At 36.3% G+C, this 21979-nt stretch overlaps 1 protein-coding gene across 2 annotated transcripts; it reads right to left on the bottom strand.

Annotated features, from left to right (window-relative positions):
- Positions 1–1647: 1647 nt before the first annotated feature.
- Positions 1648–11090, bottom strand: Spata4 (spermatogenesis associated 4). Of its 2 annotated transcripts, none has more exons than XM_071609243.1 (6): positions 10879–11090; positions 9795–9924; positions 9300–9418; positions 8975–9195; positions 5044–5172; positions 1648–1807 (listed from the first exon to the last, which is right to left on the bottom strand). In XM_071609243.1, exons 1-6 carry the CDS (start codon positions 11088–11090, stop codon positions 1698–1700), a joined length of 921 nt encoding a protein of 306 aa, XP_071465344.1. In that variant the 3' UTR covers positions 1648–1697. The 2 variants fall into 2 exon arrangements, with proteins under 2 accessions (XP_071465344.1, XP_027782640.2); XM_027926839.2 differs by having other exon boundaries at positions 1648–1802; positions 5051–5172.
- Positions 11091–21979: the final 10889 nt, after the last annotated feature.

Below are 21979 nucleotides of genomic sequence, written 5' to 3'. Positions count from 1 at the left end.
GTTATCCTACTCAGAAAACTGGGAAAATCATTTCATTGGATTTTTCCAAAAGCTGATTCTTCACTTGTAAGAATCACTGACTTTAACAAATTCCAAAACTACTCTAAAAGGGGGAAAGTCCATAATACAAACAACATATCACAGTAACTTCTATTCCTGTGATAACTATTTTGCCAATTGATTGAGAAGGTTAAGTTGCTATAAGGGTTGTTGTATCTCCTAGAAAAGTTCATTGGTTCCTTCTGTCAAAGATCCCTTAGGAAGTAAATAGTCTTCCTCAGATATGCCTGTGTTGTTGGCTTTGTTGACACAAGTCATACTCAAGAAATGCTTGAGGTTACCCACTTGACCATACTCGCTGCCTTCATTCATTCATTCATTCCCAACTATTTAATATTTTCCACAATCTCCATAAGTTCTACAGGAGTCTTGGGAACTTACCATATTCACATCATAGGTAATTAGTTTTTTGAGAAAACTGAACCCAAAACTAAGACAAGAAACGTATTACTGTTTATCCATACTTAATCCTTTTCTATGGACCTTTCCCCAAACCATCAGAGCCTTTTGAAAACCCTTTTCTGAAGAACTATATTTTATCAGGTAAAAATATTAATCTTATAAGATTATACTTCAGATTGTCCCATTGCAATGCAAGGCAACAGGTAAATTGCCTACATCTGTTTAGGATACCATTTGAAGCTGAACATGTAACTCAGATTAAACTGGATTCTAAACACATACCCAAGAAGTTACCTATCATCAGGGCTCTCTTTAAGTTCTCTTCCTAAGTATTATCTTTCCAAAAACTTAAAATTTAACAAGAAAGTCTCTGGAGGTTGAAATGCTTATAAAACATCTGAACCTTCAAAAAAGCAGAAAAATGGATAAGTGTGGCTAAAAACATACATGCATATTGTAGGATTCAATGTTAGTAATATTCATCTTGAAAGTCAAATAAGGCTGCTAATGAAATAGCATTAGAACATGAATAATTCCATTTGGAGAAAATTTTGCACATATGAATATAAAATTACCAAGAATGTATGAAAGATAATTAGCCTTTCAGGATATCAATCTGCTTTTATTTCCTTTCAATAAAAATATGAGGCATGGTGGCAACCAGTACGAAGTTTTTTGTTGTTGTTTTTGTTTTTAATTTAACTAATTTGAATGCTAAACACCAGAGCCAAATTCTAAGAAAAATATGATTTTACTTCCCCACAACTCATTATTAACTGAGGGTCAGGGGGGACCTAGTATTTGAAAATAGTTTAAAGTAAGGCTACTCATTGAGATAAGCAAAAATTTCTATGGCCAACATATAAAAAATCATTCATAATATTTTTTTATTAATGAGTGTGATGAGTGTGTAATATCTGGCAAAGTAGAAGCTTAATAATATCTAATGAATAAAATATTACAAAGTAGACTCATTACTCCTACAAAATTTATAAGAAATAATCAAATATTTTGCTCTATACTAATTTATTTAATTTTGTATTTTCAACAGTATCTGGCAGAGATGTTTAATTAGTGAGTGTTGAATGGAAAAGAAATTTTTACCCCAATTATAGATAGGACACCACTTCAAGTTATTTATTATTGAAATATATCCAAGACCAGGTGATTATTTCCCTATATTATGGAAAGAGATAGTGGCATCTCTTCTTCAACGCCATTTTGACAAGTACCTTTCAAGGTTTCTTTTCTGTGTTCTTGATAGGTTTCATTACAGAGTAATAATCTTTTCCAGCTTGCTTTACATGAATGTCTTTATGTGGACTGCCATCATTACCTGTCTTTGCTGAGATATTAAAATAAACAAAATTAAAATTGATTAACATTTATTAAACATTTACACAACTAATATGTATATAAATATTTTTGTGTATATATATATATAAAAATGTAAATAAATACAGAATGATTGGCATTAGATTAAGCACAGGTTAATTTAAATACCTGGCAAACAAAATATTTAAATCATGCATTATAGTAGTCATGGATAAAAAATATCTGAATGTCACCCACCTCCAAAAGTCATCAGCAGTACCTAAAAATATCCAGGGCCTATTTTGGTGCATCTGATACTGAATATGACTCAACTATTTTTAGATATTGTTTCAGAAATCAGCTGAGGCAACAGTGGCACAATTTTGTATTTAGATTTGGCAAATATACATGATTCATAATACGGTTTTTGGAACTCTGATTACACTGGCCACCTAGACTCCAGGTCACTCATCACTCAGTTCTAACATGAGTGGCAACTAAGAAATTTACCTTCTGTTGGCCCACAATTTTTCCAGACACTAAATTTAGGTAAACTACTAGAGGAACTTAATTTAAATATATATATTTTAAAGGTAACAGTCTACTTTACAATTAATTTTGTCCACTCTATTTGATTAGAAGATTTTCAGATGAACAGCCTGTGGTTTCAGTGTCATTATGTGCAATCTTTAATGATAAAACTAAATTCCTATATTTTAGTTGTTTGCCTCTCTTCTTTCCATTAACTTTCAAATTATGGTAGCTGGCCTGAAGGAATCAGGCCAGAAACAACCGAAATAGAATCCCTTTAACAAATTTAGAAAAAAAAAAAAAAAAACACTTAACAAAATTAGTCTCACTCATAAAATTGCCAAATTTGAATTCACACCATTCATTAATTCCAGGTGTGTCAACTACAAGAGGCCACATATAGGGAACAGGATTGAAAGAAGCAAAAATAAAAGTATGTTCACTGTTCCACTCACTCCTGTATGCCTTGTCCAGTGAAGGCTTCCTTCCATAAATCAATCACCCATTTTAAAAGGAGAGAAAAAGACCACTGGAGTAAGAGAGAATCATAAAAGGGCATCCAGAGTATCATAAAAGAGAACACTGAAGGAATAAAATGGGAGAGGAGCTGTTTATAGCAGTTGATAGATACATTATTAAAATTGTAAAAGCAAAAATCCATTCAAATCCTGAAGTAATAGTATACAGATTTCTGTACACTTGAGAGCTTTGAAAACTTTCCAAAATGATGAGAAATGAGAAATATTCTTTAGCAATTCAAATAGTGGTAGACATGTTTTTTGTATATTACATCCGTTTCTTACAGAGGAAGGAATGACTCATTACCACTTGAAGCTTCCCACCTTTTCCCCCATAGGTCTCAAATCCCTTTCTGTCCCTAGTCAGATTCAATTAAGGGAAATTGGCAAGAAAATGAAAGACACAACATGAGAACTCTCCCAGCAGTCTCCTTCCCATGCCTCTGTTTGGATCATGACTCCTCTTCCTCCATGCTTCTGCCCTGCCTTCTGCTCCCACCCTACTGGAACTTTTATGGCAAATCACTAACAGAAGGTTGAGGCAAGTTGAAAGAGAATGTCTTACCATAATCTTAAAGAAAAACTACGGGTATGTTGTTTTCATAGGAAAATTGCTATTCACTTGTCATTAATTCTATTATAAGTACTATATGCATCAGGTACATAATGAGATAAAAGGGGTTTGATGGGCTGGCAGCACGTCTAGATATTAAAAAGTCAGCTCTGAAGAACACCCTTTCTACAAGGCCATTAAACACAGCAAACCTATATGATAGTAATGCGTGATAACACAGTTTGGAAAACACTTCATTCTTTAATATTTGCGTGTATTAAAATATCCAAGGCTCTAAGAAATCATGTCAAAAAAAAAATCTGTTGACATTGCTCTACCAGAGCCAATATAAAACAAGAAGCATTAACCCTACCCCAGTGAAATTCCTCTTAACACTTAAGGAAACATGCTCTTTGGCAGAAATACACAGTTTCTATAATGGACCTAATAGTTAATATTTTAGACTTTGTAGTAGGCTTGACAGATAAAATACAGGACACCCAATTAATTTGAATTCCAGATTAATGATAATTTTTAGTAAAATATGTCCTAAATATGTCCTCCAAATTATTTAGTTGTGTTTCTCTGTGTTTTTATTTGATAAATCTAGCAACTCTCCTTTGAGAACCATAAAATCTCATTAGCAACTACCATACCTTGCTACTGTAAATGTTGCCAGAGATAAAGCAAAATCATCATGCATGGTGATGTCCTGTGCTACTTGTGAATACAGAAACTTGAACTTCATTTCTGTTTTAGTCAACTTTTTTTGCTGCTGTGATTAAAAGACCCAACCAGCACAATTGTAAAGGAGGAAAAGTTTATTTGAAGGCTCACCATTTCATAGAAGGCCAGTTCCATGCCTTGGGGATCGAGGTGAGGCAGAAAATCACGATGAAAAAGTGTGGCTGAGGGAAGAAGCTCACATGGTGATCCCGAAGCAGAAAGACAGATCTTGGCTTGCCAAACACAAATATATACCTCATAGCCATGCCCCCAATGAACCATTTCCTTCAGCCACATTCCACCTGTCTCCAGTTCCCACGAGTTAATCCCATCAGGGATTAATTTACTGATTAGTTAAGACTATACCCCAATCTTTTCCCCTCTGAACCTTCTTGCATTGTCTCACATGTGAACTTTTGCGGGAAACCTCACATCCAAACCATAGCAATATTATTTTGATATTTTTTTTTATAATTAAAAATGTAGAAACCATTCTTGTAGGCTATGCAAAAGCAGGCCATGGGCTGAATTTGGCTCATGGGCTGTGGTTTGTTATAAGATAAATGCTTTCTAAATTAACAGGGCTTAAGCAAATGGCTTTTTGCTTAAATACCACTGATCAGCAAGTATCTGTATATGCCTTAGGACTGAATTATCCTCCATCTGGGGAAGAATTGAGTTTTGAGTTCTGTCAACAAGCTTCATTTTTTTCAAGCTCATCTCTCTAAGCATAAATGAAAACTCAAATCCAATAGTAGCAGTAAGAATTGTGATGGACTAGATGCTCCCCTACCTATCAAAAAGCAAGCAGCATAAAAATTTAATGCATAATTTTAGATTGAATGTTAGCCTAGACCAATACTTTAACTATATTAAAACTTTATTAAACAAATAAAAAAAATCCATTTTAACAAACAAAAAGTTAGAACAAAAACTTACATGAAACAAGAGCAACTTTGTTGTGAAACCTTTGCCTTGAAACCTTTGAATTATATCTGTGCCCAGAGCCTTGGGAAGGAAGATGATCAAGAGTAATTTCTCCCACTGTTGGTTTGACATCAAACCATGCTATAAAATGTAAACATAAAAGTTATTTTTTAAAAACTCACAATGCCCATTCTCAAACTAAGACATCATAATTTAAAAGGTAACCAAATTATTTGAACATCTGTTTTATCATAATCCTACAAGTAGTGGGAATACATAGGTTAATAACTCTTATCCCCACATTGTTCAGTCTTAGATGCACAAAATAGTTACTTTAAAAAGTTTATTTAAAGGTAAAATCTTTTTGTTCTTATTAGTTTTTGATACATTTTTAATAGCTTATATACAAAACAGTGAACAAATCGTATTCACTCCAATGAAGTTTTGGAATGAATACAACCGGGGTACCATGTGGCAAATAAAAAATGATATATTAGCAGTACCCCAAACCTCTGTTGCTGCTCCCAGATAGAATCCTGAACTGCTATCATCATAATGTTTTCTAACTTATATCTTACATAAATGAAATCATTCAGCACCTATTTCATTTTGCAAACATGTTTATACTACAAATGTGTGACTTAAAATCATTTTCACATTTCCCATATTACTTTTTAACGGATCCTCTAAATAGCAGTTCTTGGGAAATTTCCCTTTGCTTCTAAAGGTCATTTGGTCACTTCCTGTTCTGCAGTTTGTCCTTCACTGAGACTTAAAGAGGTATCTAAGGTTGTTTCTAATCATAGGTCATGCTCTATGGGAGCCAAATAAAACCTTGATTACTAACATTCCTAACTATAATTATCAACATTAATTACTTTGGCAACAGAGGAGAAACTTTTACAATCAGCAGTCCCAAGAATCAAGACTGGAGATGGAGCATTATTCAAGAATCGAAGAGTTGTGTTGATAGTGGATAAAGAGGTGAATTCAAAAGTAGACAACAGAGATACATACGGTTTAGCTCTACTGAGAAACAGACTTTTAAATATAAGAATAAAACAAGTAATAAGGTCTGTGTTAGTCACCTGTTCACCACAGGTGAACAAAATACCTGACAAGAACAACTATGAGGAAGAAAAGTTCATTTTCGGTCAGAGGTCTCTGTCTAACTCCATTTCTTTGGGCCTAAGGTGAGCCAGACCTTTATGGCAGAAGAGCATGGCAGAGGAAATCTCTACATCTCCTGTCAACCAGGAAGCAAGGAGAGAGAAAGAGCAAAAATCCAGAGACAAACTGCAGTCCAAGGGTGTGCCCCGTAACCTACTACCTCCAGTCACACCCTACCTGCCTACAGGCACCACAGTTCAATAGTCCTTTTTAATTATTAATCCATCAAATGGATTAATCCATTGACTAAGTTACAGCTCTCATAATCTAACCATTTTATCACTGAGCATTCCTGCATGGTCTCACACATGAGCTTTCTGGGGACATTTCATATCCAAACCATAACAAGATCTGATTTGTGGTTTTAAAAATAACCTGACAGGGGGCTGGGACTGTGGCTCAGTGGTAGAGCGCTCGCCTAGCATGGGCAGGACACAGGTTCGATTCTCAACACCACATAAAAATCAAGGCATTGTGTTGTGTCTGTCTATCTATCTATCTATCTATCTATCTATCTATCTATCTATCTATATTTAAAAAAAAAAAAAACCTGACAGAACTATAATGCTGGGCAACAAAAAATGTGAAATGTAGCAAGAAGTGAACAAATACCTTATGTCTAAGGTTCTGATAGTTTGGGGAAAAGAGAAAATATATTAATTTTACTAATTTAAAGATAAACGTGCATATTAAAATTTCTAGAGTAGCACTAAAAAGAGAATTTTCAAAATTGGTACTGGAAAAACATTCAGTCCAAAGAAGAGGAAACAGATGAGACAAAAACAAGAAATAAAGAGAATAAATAAAAACTTCCAAAATAAAATGCCATGTTATAAGTGCATATAAATGCAAAATATAACAATAGGATTAGTGAATTCAGAACAGTAAGAATTGCTATACATTGAAAAGGCTCATTCTAAAGGACTACTTTATAGAAGAACAAATTGGGGATTTTATGAAATGTGGACACTTAATTATAAAATAATAATAATAATTAAGACAATATGGGTGTTGAAGTGTCATGTGTGTAGACAAAGTTGAATAGAAGGCTAAGAAACAGACTCATACACAGAAACCTGAAACACAAGAGGGCATACAAACCAGTAGGGAAAGAATAGATTATTCAAAAAGTGATGCTAAAACAAACAATTAGGTCTTCATATGAATTGCAGATAAATTAAGAGCTTAAAAAGTGAAAGGCTCCATTTTATCAGTTTAAATACAAGAAAATATAATGTCAGGGCATAAACAGTATTAACTGCCAAGTTTGTATTTATTTTTAATTTTTGCCATAACAAATTACCATAACTCTTGTTATTTATAAAAACAGCCTTTTTTTTTTTTTAATCTCAGTACAGAAGTCTGAGTCCTCTGTTTAGATTCTCACAAGGCTGAAATAAAAGTATTGGCAGGGCTGCATTTCTTTCTAAAATCTCGGGGGGGGGGGGGGGGGGGGGGGATGAATCTGCTGGAAAGCTCATTCAGGTTGTTGGCGGAATGCACTTCCTTGCATTTGTAGGCCTGAGATCCCTGCTTCTTTGCTGATTGGCTGTCAAAGATAGTTCTTTGCTCCTAGAAGCTGGGCCACATATCCTCTCATGCCTTCCACATCACCCTTGCAGCAATGGCAAATTGAGAGCATATCACACTTCAAATCTCTCTTCTGCTGCATCTTTCTAACTCCAGTTGGAGAAAAATCTCTGCATGTAAGGACTTGTGATTGGGCCTATACTTCTTAAGGTCCCTACCTCAATTACATCTGTGAAGGCTTTTTTTGCAATATAACATAACATACTGAAAATTTCAAGGACAAAAAACATATATATGATACATAGATGAAGCTAGTTTTTAATCAAGGAAATTATAAACAAAGACCATGAGACAGAAATTACCCTTGGAGGGTGATATGATGAGTACATTCAGAGGACATGCAGAGGAATGTAGAAGTATTAGTGATATTCCATTTCTTAAACTGTGTAAGGTTACAGTGTTAATCAGCTTTTCATCACTGTGACCAAAATACCTGACAGAGAAGTTAAGGTTTTCCTTTCCCTTCAGAGACAAGAGATAAAACTTTTTTTTTTTCAGAAATTGGAGTTCAAAGGGGGAAAGAAATCCCAATAGCCTACATCTGCTTCATTTCCTGAATGAAAATGATTATTTTTCTAAGTGTTTAGAATCAATATAAGTCGTGTCCTGAATAAAGCTAGAGAAACAAAAAGAAAAAGAGAAAAGGAAAGTGATACTGAAAGTTCACTTACTTTTTTGCCACCTGCCTCGAATTACTCTGATGGCAAGTGCTTTGGATGCTTTGACAGTTATTTCAGTGATACCTTTGGAAAGTGGCCATGAGTCACCCTGGTCTACCCCACTACCCACATACCAATCAGGCTGCTATAGAAAGAATAACGCAGCCCACACTCTAGACTGCATCTAGAGTGAATGATGGTAACCCAGGCTTTCCCCAAAGGAGGTATATCCAGGTTAACTGTTAAACATTCCCATCCTCTTTGAGTTGATATGGGAACTTTTTTCCCATAAAGGCTTAAATGAGTAGATTGAAAAGAACCCTATGTTAACCTGTGCTTTCCTCAGAAAGAATAATTATAGCCCACTTCAATGATAACAAATAATTTTACTGATAACATAAGAGAAATTTTTTTCCCATTTAGCTAGTGACAGAAATGGGGCCAAGGCAGGCTTTCTTTCATCTGTGCTCAAGAATAGCCTCAGTGAGTTTGGAAAAATTCAACTATTTCCAAAGAAAACTTACTTGGATTCAATTTTCTGCTTAATTTTCTTTGCAACATGTGTAGAAGAAAGAGGAACTCTACTTTAAGTTTATTGTTGAGAATGTTGGGATTGCTTTTTAATTCTGATAACCTAATGTTATCCTTAATAGACCTTGAAGCCGTAGTCCTGGGAACCAGGGGTAAATTCATTTGATAACTATAGTCTGTGAAATTCACGAAGTCCTCCTGGATACTTTTAATTCTGAAATAAGAAAATATTATTAACAAGTCACATGTTAGTAATGAGATTTATATCACCAAAAAATTCACATTGATTGTACTACTAGAAAATTTCAAATAACTTACTCTCGATGTGTTAATAAAGTATAAACCTCTTGTATCAATATTTCGGGTACTCCAGATTTACAATGGATTGTTCCATGGATTAGTTCTTTGGGTAACTTAAAATTTTTTTTGGCCAGAAACTTTAATAGTAGAAAGAAAATATTTTAGTCATAAAAAATTTTACAAAAATCATCAACTATTATGAATTCATTTTAATTCCTTTTGTCTAACTTTCTGATGTATAGCATTTTAATTATCAAAAGATAACATTATTATTCAGCAAGAAAAACACACAATATATCCCCACTCATTGAAGTGAGCATGCTCAATTTCACAGGTGACTCATGACATAAATGACTAAAGTTTAATCAAGTTTTTGATATATGAAATAGGTAGTCAACTCAGCAACAAATGATCATAGCACAGTCTCTGTCTCTCACACACACAGAGATATCTATGACATTGGAAGTGCACCTTTAAAAACAAACTACTTAACTATAAAAATTGATAATTTACCTTCTCTATCTGTGCCCAGTTATCCAACTTGACTTTTAAAGAGGTTCCATTTTCAAAAGATGATAATTTAAGGTCCCAGGGGTAATATATACTTAATATTTCTGCAATCAGGAAGCCATTTGAAAAATCTCTAATCCATAGCAATAAGGAAATGAAATATAGTTAAGTTTGTATTATTTTATAATTAATACTAATCTAATATTACAGATAGAAAATATGTTGTAAAATCTGTCTTGTTCCATTACTGCTCTGAGGAGACCTACTATGTAATAGCATTTTTCTAAGATTATGTACACATCAAAGAGTTTGATGTTCTTTTAATAAACCCAACTTATAAATTTGTATTGCATCTTCATTTCAACAAGATCCCCAGGTGATTCATATGCACATTCAAAGTTTCAGATGCATCTTGTAAAAAATACCAAATAAGTAAACCAGAGACCTTCCTGCAAAAGATTCAGGGTCTTAATTTTTATGGAATTTAATTTGCATTACCAAAGCAAATATATATAATATATATATATAACTGTATATATATATATATATATATATATATATATATATATATATATATATATATATATATATAATATACATTAACTGTCATCATCCTGAATATAACTGGCAGTAATATAACTGCCAGTTATATTCAGGATGATGACAGTTAAGCAGCAACATTTTAAAATCCCTGACCACACTAAAAGCCATCTCTAAAGGAAGGAAAACTTAACCTCAGTAGTATTAACGCTTATTGTCCTTGAAAATTGAGTCTTGACTATTTTAGTATTTTCATAGTACCAATGTTAATTCCACATTAGCTTAAACCGACAATCAACTGGTTGTATAAGCAAACCAAGGAAATGCTTCATCATGTTTTCCTTAAACCTAGCTCCTAAATGTTTTCCTGTGTGTGCAAGGGTGCTGAGTGGGGATGGTAGGAGAGGAGGGTATTGAATTGAACATAAATCAGCCCAGGGTGCCCTGTGCTGAGACCCAACAGGTCAAAAAAGAGGGGGTGCAGATCCTGGGCCCTTCAGGCAGAATGTGCCCTCTTAGCGGGCCTGGGCCTGGCTTGCTCCAGCACCTGTGGACGTTCCTGGGGAAGAAGCTGAGATTCAGGCCCTGGAGCCAACGCAGAACCGAACGAGACAGGTGGGAGCTCCTCGGGGGATGCGGATAGACTAAACACTTCTTGGGGTTCCCTCGCTTGGGAGCTGCTTGCCGTGGCGAAAGTGTCAGTGATTTGGCTGAGGCTGCCGCCGGCAGATACTTTTCTTCCTGGCCGGCGGCAGCCATGATGCTTTCTGGGTTTCCATGGCAACCACGGCGGCAGGGTGAGGTCTTAGGTCGGAAGGGGCGGGGCCTCGGTGGCCAAGCTGGAACAGCCGAGGTCCCTGCCCTGAGCCTACCGTTTCTTGGAGTTTAAGGGCACAAAGATCTAGTTTAGGGTCGGAAATCCCTGGCCCCATTGGCCTTGGACAATCTGGGGGACTGTAAACCTTGGGTAGAGGTTTCAATCTCGGTTTTAGTTGGTTTCACTTGCAATCAATTTAAAAGCTTTATTTTTTCTTTTCTTTCCTGCTCCTAAATTTTATATTTTAAGTATTGTGGTTTCTGCCCAGCCAGAGGCCTATATTCAATCAAGCATTTTGAAGAGGGATGTGAGAGAACAGACATAGTTTCTGTTTGGAAGTCAGAAGCAATAGGAGTTTTGTTTCAAAATGCCAAGGAAAAAAATTTCAAAATTTAGCCTACCTGTTTTGTTAATGATCACATCAAGCATTCATAAAAATTACATAATATTGGGAAACGATTTGAAGGTTAGATTTTTACACCTCTTCACGATGCCCTAGTATGCTTGATTCGTTCATTCATTCAATAAATATTTATTGAGTCCCTACTGTGGCTGGGAACTGCTTTAGTCACTGGACTTTTTCACTGAACCATTCCGGGTGGGGGGGGGCGGGGCTAAGAGCAGAGTGAGCATAGGCAACTATAAATTAAATATTTATACAAAGTTATTAAATTTCCTTTAAGAATTTTTACAGTGAAAACACATTTTATGTGGAATGTGGATACAGATCACATAAACCAGGATTGGTCTTGGTGGTGGTACTATATGATATTTTATTGACTATTTATTCATATACATGTTTATTAATAAATTACATAATATGAGTTTATATATGGTTAAAAAATAAAAACTTAAATGATGCTCTCCAAATGTTTTCCTTTATCCACTGAAATTTATCATAAATGATTCATTCATTCAATGAACTTTTTTTGAGGAAATAACCTGAACTATGTACTATTCAATATGGTAGTCACTAGCCACATATGGCTATTTAAACTTAAGTTTATCAGTTTAAATTCAGTAAATTCAGTAGTACTGGCTACATTTCAACTGCTCAAGAGCAATATGTGGCTAGTGGCTCTCATACTGGACACACAGAGATTTATGGCCCTTTTCCATTGCTGCAGGAAGTTCTATTGGACAGCTTTACACTAGAATATTTGTAAAAGATACAGAGATATAAATCCAAATGGAAATATTACTCTATCATGTCAAAAATATGTTAGAAACAAGAATGAATCAAATAATTGGCCAGGGGGGGGGGTGGTCTAGGAAGTCTTTTAGAGGAGTTTGAAAATTAGATCTTGTAAGGCAATATTTTGTGGTTAAGACACAGGCTATGGAGTGCTGATTCTACTTTTATTAGCTATATATCTTTTGACAACCATTTTTATTTTTAAAGTAGGAAATAAATACGATAAATCTTATAGTCTTTTTAGGAGGATTAAATAAGTTGAATACATAAAGGGTCTGGAGCAATATGCAGCACCCTGTGCTCATTGAGTATAAATCATTGTTTCTAAGGTGATCATGGAAATCAGTTGGATAAGATAGGAGGGGACAATTCCATGCAGAATGACTAGTGTGAGCAAAAGCATAGAGATGTGAGAATTTTTATGTGCAATCCACTAGGAGTTAGAGAAAGTGATTAAGCATTTGCATGAAGACCAACCAGATATCTAGCTGATAATTACAAGAGAGGCAGAGTAGGGCTATAGATTGAGGCTGTGAACAGTTTGCTATGCAGTTAGAACTTCTTTGTGCAGTCGGTGTAATTGTTAAATATATTTTGTTAAAACCCTTTAATGATCTTTGATGCTGAAGCTGGAACTCTGCAAAGTGATTTCTCCTTTCCTAGGCATTTGGTAAATTCTGCCAATTAATGGGACTAGAGACAGCAGGAGGGCAGAGGAAGGGAAAAGGCTTTGCTGTTTCCCTTTTGCTTGCTGTTCATTTCTGTGTCGCCACAGCAACAAAACTTCACCTGGTACTGGCAGCTGGTTCCATTCTCCAACTTTTTTTAGCACTCCTGGCAGGTTTCATCATACACCCTCAGATATTTTAGCAACTACTGAGCAGCTGACCTCTTTAAAAGTCTGAGACCTGGATTTTACTCTGGACCAGTTCCTCTGAGCTCCTTAAGTTCAGCACCAGTCTTATTGATGTGGGGCAGAATAAACTGGGCACCTGAGGAATTAGTAGGAAGCACATTTATTGGCTTCAGCCGGCAGGTCCAGAGTATAGCTCATGCCTGAGACATTCTCTGGACAGAGATTTTGGAAATTCTTTGAACTTTATACCCAATGTTCAAAGGGTGGGGGGACTTGGAGACTCACATGACAAGTGCTCTCTGTTCCATCCCCTAGACAAGATACAGGTTTCACAAGTATTTTTTTTAACCAAGAAACCAGAGATAATATCTTTATGTACAACAAGTTTGAAGACTCTACTCTATCACACCTTTTATATGCAAACCTGGCATTTACAAGAAAGAGGAAGCTTCAAACCGCACTGCCTTCTGCAGACATCCTGTCTGCTGATACTCTGTAAAAATCTTTCTAAGGAGAGGAGAAGCTTAATTATGGAGTCTTCTGGGTGGAGGTCGCTGGCCTGCTTCAGTATAGCCTCCCTTTCCTCAGGAGTCTGAGTCTATAGGGCTTTAAAGACCCAAGTCCTGGATTCTTATATCCTCAGCATCCTCTATAGGGTTGACAATTGATTCTGGAAGCATCTAGTTCTGTGTTAATTCGATGGACCCATTTTAGTTTTTCAGTTCATCAACTTCTATTTAATCAGTTACTTACATTAAGTTGTAAGGAGTGATTTCTCTTTCCCTGAAAGGATGCTGAATAATACCTGCTGTAATGTCCTCCACCACTGGTGCACCTACATCTTACTAAGGGGTCTAAGGAAATAGTTTCTTCCTGTTGAGGTCAAGTCAATATAAAATTATCAGTACAGAGATGAGTGTGATGTTCTGTGAGATGTTAAGATGCTCAAAAATCTCAGTTGATCTTGGGGCAGAGAGAAAAAAAAACTGGTTTGATCTGAGACAAAAATCATGAATGTGTACTGATCCCAAAAAATAAAATTAAAAAACTGTCTTTAGTGGTCCTTATAGATTGTTATAGAGGTGAAGCAGTTTCCAGATTAATAGCATCATGACAGTTGCTAGAGATGATGACCTTTATTCTGCTTGGAGTTGGCTGGATGTGGAGAGCAGGCTTTCACTCTACTCACCTCCACCAGAGGCATCTGTACCTCTCAGAGAAATTTGCCCAGCCTCGTTTTACCTACAAGCCCTCATACTGAGCTATATCCTCTAATTAGTCTGTATCCATATTGAAGTGATATTCTGGTTTTGACCTATATATCTTTATTTTATTTTTCAACGTAGTTAGAATTTGGTCAGGAAGAAGATACAGTTCCTGGAATCCTCCAAGATCCCAGTGTTTTTAAAGACAGAATATTAAAAAGAAAATGCACAATAAATCATGCATATTTTTTAATATGTAAGTCTGACAGCAGTCATGAATATTGATGACTTCTTTCAATTTTATATATTCTGAATACCAGCATATAGCCTTTATTTTATAAATTGTAAATATTCACTCATTGAATTTCAACATAAATATTTTATCTCTATTTGTGCTGAGTCAATAGTATATGAATTGGCATTTGAAAAAATTTGAGTCTTAAAAATTTGAGACTTCTATATCATTGTGTATAAAATAAATATTTTACATGACATCATAATCACAATGTAAAATTAATTAAGATCTGCTAGTTTCATCAGCTTACTGAATATAGACTTTCACTCATGAGAAAGCTAGTTTTGATGAATAATCATGGAAAATATATGGTACAATATTATTTTAAATGTACACGGAGTTTAGTAGCTAATCAACTATTACACACAAGTTGAGGACTTTGGAAGTATTGTAACCTAGTTGTGTAGAACCACGGGTACCCAAAGACAGCTGGAGAAAGTAATGGTTGGTTGGTGGAATTTGCCTTTAACCCATTTTTTCTGTCTCAAAATACAAAGGAGTATGTGTCATTGTCGTAAGGGTCACACTGATTTTATTGAGTGGGATGGAAGAACTTCACTGGATAAAGAAAGCAACATAGATTAATTTTAACACTTCTACTACCTCCTAATAGCCTTTTTAAGATTGAAAGTCATAGCCATGAGAATGCACTAATTAGAAATATTTAAACAAACGGAAATAAAAATTAAGTAGGAATGCATGCACTACTATTTTTATGTTCTATATTCCAATACTGAAATCAACTTCTTAAAAGTGATGAAAGGTTTAATTATTTACTTAAGAATTTTGATATCTCAGATGTTAAACTTAGCTGTGATTAATTTTAAAGCCAAGTAGTAGAGAATCTTCATTGTTCATCTCCTCCTAGCATGAGTTACTCTATCATATTTAGTCTAGATGCATATTAGAGTCATTTTCCTCAGAAGCATATTAAAAATATATTTGGCAATTTCATGTACAAATGAAACTGTGGATAATGTTCACTAATGTAATTGTAATTACAGCTAATGGCAAGTCGGTTACAATTGATAATAACTCTGATGAGCTATAATTAGTACTTTACAAAGGAAGACTCCAATAGGAACATATACTTTTTTTACTCCACATATACAAAGAGAAAATTAAATCTTTCAGATTACACTGTAAATTTGTACAGTGTACAAATTTGTACAGTGTGCAAATTTGGATGTGTCCCCAAAAAGTTCACATGTGAGACAATGCAAGAAGAGAAATCAAGGAATGGAGTCTGCTCTCTATGGATGGAGACCTCTGAAACTGTGAACCTTCAAATAAACTTTTTTTCCTCTACAGTTATTCTGGTCAGGTCCTTTAGTCACAGCAGTGAAAAAGCTGTCTAAACTATATAGGAATGGGTCAAGAGCTACACAGTGACAGAAGAAAAAAGTAAGGCCATTAGACCTTGCACTCTGATCATTGAAAGTTAAAATATAAGAAAATTAATGTATTAATCAAGGCAAGTAATCCTAACCACAGCACACAAACTTAAAAATCTTGGTGGCTTAACACATCAAAGATTTACTTCTTTGCTGACATTTTCTGTATACTTTGGGCCAGTGGAATAGGTGTCAGTTTTTACATGCAAGGGTCTAGGCTGGTGCAAATGAAACCCCTAGATATATGGCCTCTTAAGGTTGCTTTGGCAAAGAGAGAGATGAAAGCCACACACTGATCAAGTGTGCAAGTAACACCTGTCACTTCCACACATGTCCATCGCATGGTCTTTTCCTACCTCTGTGAAAATCCTAGGAAAGCAGAGGAGCCCATGGAATATTTGACATTTGATGTGCAGAATTTAGGAGATGAGAAAAGAAGAGAGTTTTCTAAAGTTTGTCCAAGAAAATTCAGTGATAGATTCAACTTAGGGGATTCTAGGAAGGAAATGGTCTCAAAGATTTTATCTTTCATTAACTATTTCTTGATACCTTTCCCTTTTTGTCTCCTGGTTCATTAATCCAGAATTTTGACCTTATATAACTGGAAGAATAAAGATGTTAAATTAGAAGCATTTCTTGCTAGTGAGATGACAACACTCCTACTTTAAGCTAACATTACCAATAGCAGACTTTATGTATCCCACACAGAATTGTAGGAGTTCCTCTCAATTCCTTATAAAATAAGAAAAAGCAAGAACTGAGAAGAAATAGGATGGAAATATTTATAAAGCCCTGATATAAAATGTCTATTTCCTATTGATACCTGTTGTTGTGTAATTGAACCATCTTAACCTTAATGGCTTGAATTATTCAAAAATACTTTTTTCCCTCCTCACAATGACATGGAACAGCATTGGTCCAGCTCAGGTAGCTCTTCTGCTGGTCTTGCTTAGTGTCACTCATATGGCTTCAGTCCTCTGACTGCTGGACCCAAGCTCCATGATCCAAGATGGCCTCACTCACATTGTTGGCAGCTGACTCTGGCTGTTGCCTGACTCTTCTTTCCATGTATTTTTTCATCTTTAAGGAGGCTAAGCCAGGCTTTTTCTCATGGTGGGTTCAGGCTTGCATTGAAAGCAGAAGCTGCAAGGTCTCTTGAGGCCCAGGCTCAAAATTAACCCAATATCACTTACTTTTATGCTTCTTAATCACAGAAAGAAATAGGACCGGTCCAAATCCAAGGCAGGATAATGGAGTCCACCTCTTGATGGGTAGAGAGGGAAAGCTGTGTGCACAGGGATGGAAGGAATTCTTGTGGACATTTGGCAATCTACTGCAGTTCACCTTTGCCACTCATAATCAAATACAATTTGTCTTGGCACAGAAAACTTTCCCACAAAGGACTCAAGAGAACTGGAAGAAGTTAAACTGCCAAGGAGAAAAGTCAATGCTGTGTTTGCCTCAGGAGTATCACCTTCTCTCCCTTGTTTGTTAAGTTCAAGCCTAGGGAAAGGAATTATCTGAAAAAAATTTCATCTGACTTAACCAAAGAGGAAGATGTTCCTCCATATAGATGTTGTTCAATGGTGCATGAACAGCTGCACAATAAGACTGGTTACATAATTTGTGGCTCATTGTTCAAAATTAATAATTTCAAGGTGATGATAGCAAATCATTAAAGCAAGCCGAGGGGGCAATGTCCCTCTAAGTGTGGGACATTATAGCAGAGTCCAGCTCAGTATTTTCAGAGAGGAGTGTGTGTGCGTGTGTGCATGCATGTGTGTGTTTATGAAGACCATGTAGGTTTTCCTGCATGTTCATACAAAACTCAAGTTCATAGTTGATGAGGTAGTTTATGAGACTTTCAATTTTTTTTTCCAAAGAGACTATAACTAAATGAAAAGATAAAATTACTGCCTTCTATTCCCTCAGACTGAGACTATTTGGCTGAGAATTAAATTGAGTTCTTCCTTTGAGGAGGAATGTCTTATCTAAGGCAATGTGTCATTATGTACCCAGTGGGTATGATTCTGCATAATAATTTGAAACATAACAATGTGAAGTGCCGACTTCACTTTGAGACAGATACCATGAAAATTATGAGGTAGTTAGGAAAGTCTCATTTCCTCCTTATATGTTTGAATTGTACCGTCCCTGAGAATTAATGTTTGTCCTTCCATAGTATAGAAATGGGGGAGGCGTGTTTAAGAGTCACCTTCTGGGCAATAGAGGTTATTTAAAAGGCTTTCAGAAAAATCATAAAGCCAGCCCAGGGGACAGGCTTCATAGGTGTGCAAATTGTGAAGTGTCATGAGGCTCCAGTACCTCAAGGCACTTCATGTTTGGGACCAATTACACAATCATTCCTATTCTGCAGTGGTACTATAAATTCAAACTTTCTTCACACCTGTCCCTATATGTCAAATATGTCTTCAGGTGTTTATGTATCAGAAGAGTTATGTCAGTTCTAAAGACGTCTCTGAGAGATTATTCTTCAGCATTGGTTCTTAGATAATTTTTTCCCCAGGGGACATTTGGTAATGAATGTCTAGAGACCTTTTTATTGTCACAACATTGTTGAGGGTTAGAGTTCTGATGTCTAGTGGGTAGAGCCTAGGGACAGTTCTGCATGTCCTATAATGCACAAAACAGATAGGTTTTTACAACAGAAATTATGTGGTCCCAATGCCCACAGTATTGAGGCCGAGAAACTCTGTTCTGGTTGACTTGATCCTGCAAGAGTCAGGTATAGGTTCTGAGGAAAATGCAGTGGGTAGAGAGTGTGAGTTTCCTAAAAAGTACATGAAAGGGGCTGCCTTCACAGATCTGAAGACAGAAGGTTGGGTTTGGGGCTGACAATGTTAGAACTATGCACTACAAACTTATCTACCTTGAGAAATGGAGAAAGGAGCATAGGTGTAAGCACACCAGCACCCACACACACTGAGAACCATGATAAGAAGCAAAGGTTATAATTGTGCACCTGTCTTTTCAGGTCTTATGAATATTTAACTTTCCAGTGTTACTAAACACTGTTGCATTGAGATAAAGCAGTTAATGAAAAGTCAGCTCTAATCAGGCATAGTGGTGCACGCCTACAATCCCAGCAACAAGGGAGACTGAGTTAGAAGATGGCAAATCCAAGTCTCAGCAACTTAGCAAGGTCCTAAGCAACTTAAAATAAAATAAAAATAAAGAAAAAACAAAAGGTGGGGATATAGCTCGGTGGCAAAGCATCCTTGGGTTCAATATCCAGTACCAAAAAAAAAAAAAAAAATCAGCTCCTGCTTTTGATAAATGGCCCTTAGGAGTAAGTTACTCACTGAAATATAAACAACATCAAAACAAACAAAGAAACAAAGAAAAAAACCCCTCTTTTTCCTCCTGAGTTCTGAAACAATTCTTACAGAATAAAAAAATAATGATTGAAACAATTGAGAAAAAAAGTATAACTCCAGATTACTCTGATGAAATTATCACATGAGAATATGGCTTGTATCTGTGGGCAGGGGTCTTTCTAACATTGTACTGGGGTTAGAAGGAAGGGTCTCCAAAGCACAAGTGTGCTTCACTTGGACAAGAATTGGAGCAACTGCTGTGCATTGTGTGGTATAGAGAAGCAGAGTTGTGTTTGTTCCCTGTGGGTGGTGCAATTCAGATAGGAAGAGAAAAGGGCTATGCATGCCCAGTTCTCCTTCCAACTTTACCGGATGTTATGGTTTAGATATGAGATGTCCCCCCAAAGCTCATGTGTGAGACAATGCAAGAGAGTTTAGAGATGAAATGATTGGGTGGGTTATGAGAGAGTCTTAACCTAATCAGCACATTTTTTTTCCCTGATAGGGATCAACTGTGGTAACTGGAGGCAGGTAGGGTGTGGCTGGAGGAGGTGGGTTCCTGGAGGCATGCTTTGGGGTATATATTTTGTATCTGGTGAGTGGAATCTCTCTTTGCTTCTTGATTAACATGTGACCTGCTTTTTTCCATCACACTCTTCCGCCATGATGATCTGCCTCACCTCAGCCCTTAGGAATGGAGCCAGCTGTCTTTGGACTGAGACCTCTGAAACCTGAAATTGTGAGCCCCCAAATACATTTTTCCTCCTTAAAATTGTTCTCATCAGGTCTTTTGGTCACAGTAGAGAAAAAGCTGACTAAAACACCAGTCCCAACCAGGTGCTCCTTCTTTTGTGAGGTAGGCATGCGGGTGGCAGCTTGGGAGGATGGGGACTGGGTGAGGAAGTCAGCACTTTGGAGTGCTGTGGAGGTAGCAGAGCAGGAATGGGAGAAAGAAACCATGCAAACACCATCAGTGAGCAGTCTCTCCCTCGCTATCTCTTGCGAAAGAGACAGATGATCATCCAACTTTTCCTTTTAGTGAGAATGGAGGGGAAAGAGGTTGAAGGAGAGATAATTATTAGGTAAACTCCTTGCCACAGATGTTAAGGTGTTCTGCTAAGGTGTTCCGCTCTCACTTCCCAAACCCCACTTGAATAAGCAGCTAAAGTTAGGGGCCCAAAATGTGTCAAGTCATGTCCAAAATGCTAGCTTCTTTCACTCTGAGGAGGAATGAACTATAAGTATCTTGTCTGAGCACAAGAACAAGATTTGAACCAACCATGCTATCTCCCACACCTCCATAAAACCCAAACCTTTCTTTTTAAAAACCAAGGAAAAGGGGGAGGGAAGTAGTTCAGAGGTAGAGCACTTGCCTAGCATGATTGAGGCCCTGAGTTCAATCCCCAGAACACCGCACACATATACACACTTAAAAAACTAGAGTGTTAATTCCATTTTTATATAGGTAAGGGAAGATGGGGGACAGTGTGTGCTCCGTGTTCTTTATTTCTTTGATCTAATTCAGACATGATCACACAGTGATAAAGTAAGTTTGAAGGGCTGTCCTACCATTCAATCCAGCCTGGGATACTCCTGCAGGGAGGAACTGCTGTTTCTCATTCATAAATGAGCAATGCAAAAATTTCACATTTTCTCTCCCTACATGCCTTCACATGTGATGTTTTGCAGAATACATGCAATAGATCCATGATGGGACCTGTCCTGATATTGACTATCCTTACTGATGACTTCTGCCCTGAATGATTCCTTTTTAAATCTTTTCTTGGTTGATATGAAGTCATATGCCCATTGATTCCAGTCTTCTTCTTCCTTGAGTCTTGGGGAATCATCATTGTGTGGTGAATTGCTAGCATACTCTGTTAGGGTGCCAGAACAAAAACACTAACATTTCATATTTCTAGGAACTGAGGATTTATTTGTATGATCCAGAGTGAATGAATCCAGTTAGAATATCAATTCTAGCAAATGTGTTTGTGTGTGTGTGTGTATACAGGAATATTTTATATATATATATATATATATATATATATTTATATATTTCAATCCTGTAGTGCTCCTTTTGATGTGAAAAGCTCTCTCTTGGGTTATTATTTTGGGAGGATGTCAAAGGTAAAGATATTGATATGTCAGCTTCAAAAAATATTATTATTGACCTGCAAAAGACAGCTATTTTAGATCTGTACCCTGAACAAATTCAACATTTTAATTGCCTTATCTCTGGAGCTATTAAAGATAATGACTGTTGGCAGTATGATTTGCTGGGTCACCATTATCAGTATCAACTACAGAAACATTACTGCTTAGCTCTCTTGCAAGAGGGTGAAATTCACAACAAGGCACATTCTGATGACTTAGTCTTGGAAAATTGCTTTAAAGATTTAAATATTTTAATTGCTTAGTGTTAATTGCTCTGTAACTCGTGACAAGGACCTCAGTGCCAGAACTAATAAAGCAGGTTAATGAATCCCAAACTATAGCATTGGAACAATGGGATGATGGATTCCCTCTGGGCCGTTCTTTTAGATAC

This window comes from Marmota flaviventris, chromosome 3 (genome assembly GCF_047511675.1).
Source record: "Marmota flaviventris isolate mMarFla1 chromosome 3, mMarFla1.hap1, whole genome shotgun sequence".
In the NCBI taxonomy this organism is placed as follows: Eukaryota; Metazoa; Chordata; class Mammalia; order Rodentia; family Sciuridae; genus Marmota; species Marmota flaviventris.
The sequence above is the reverse complement of the archived record's forward strand: the minus strand, read 5'-3'. Positions and strand labels throughout refer to the sequence as shown.

What these genes read in the sequence shown, in the direction of transcription:
- Spata4 (XM_071609243.1), bottom strand. Translation starts at nt 11,090, where the DNA reads ATGGCTGCCGCCGGCCAGGAAGAAAAGTATCTGCCGGCGGCAGCCTCA. An exon ending in ACTTTATTAACACATCGAGA is followed by an intron (nt 9,196 to 9,299) that starts GTAAGTTATTTG and finishes TTCTTATTTCAG; the next exon opens with AATTAAAAGTATCCAGGAGG. An exon ending in AAGCAGAAAATTGAATCCAA is followed by an intron (nt 5,173 to 8,974) that starts GTAAGTTTTCTT and finishes TACATTTTATAG; the next exon opens with CATGGTTTGATGTCAAACCA.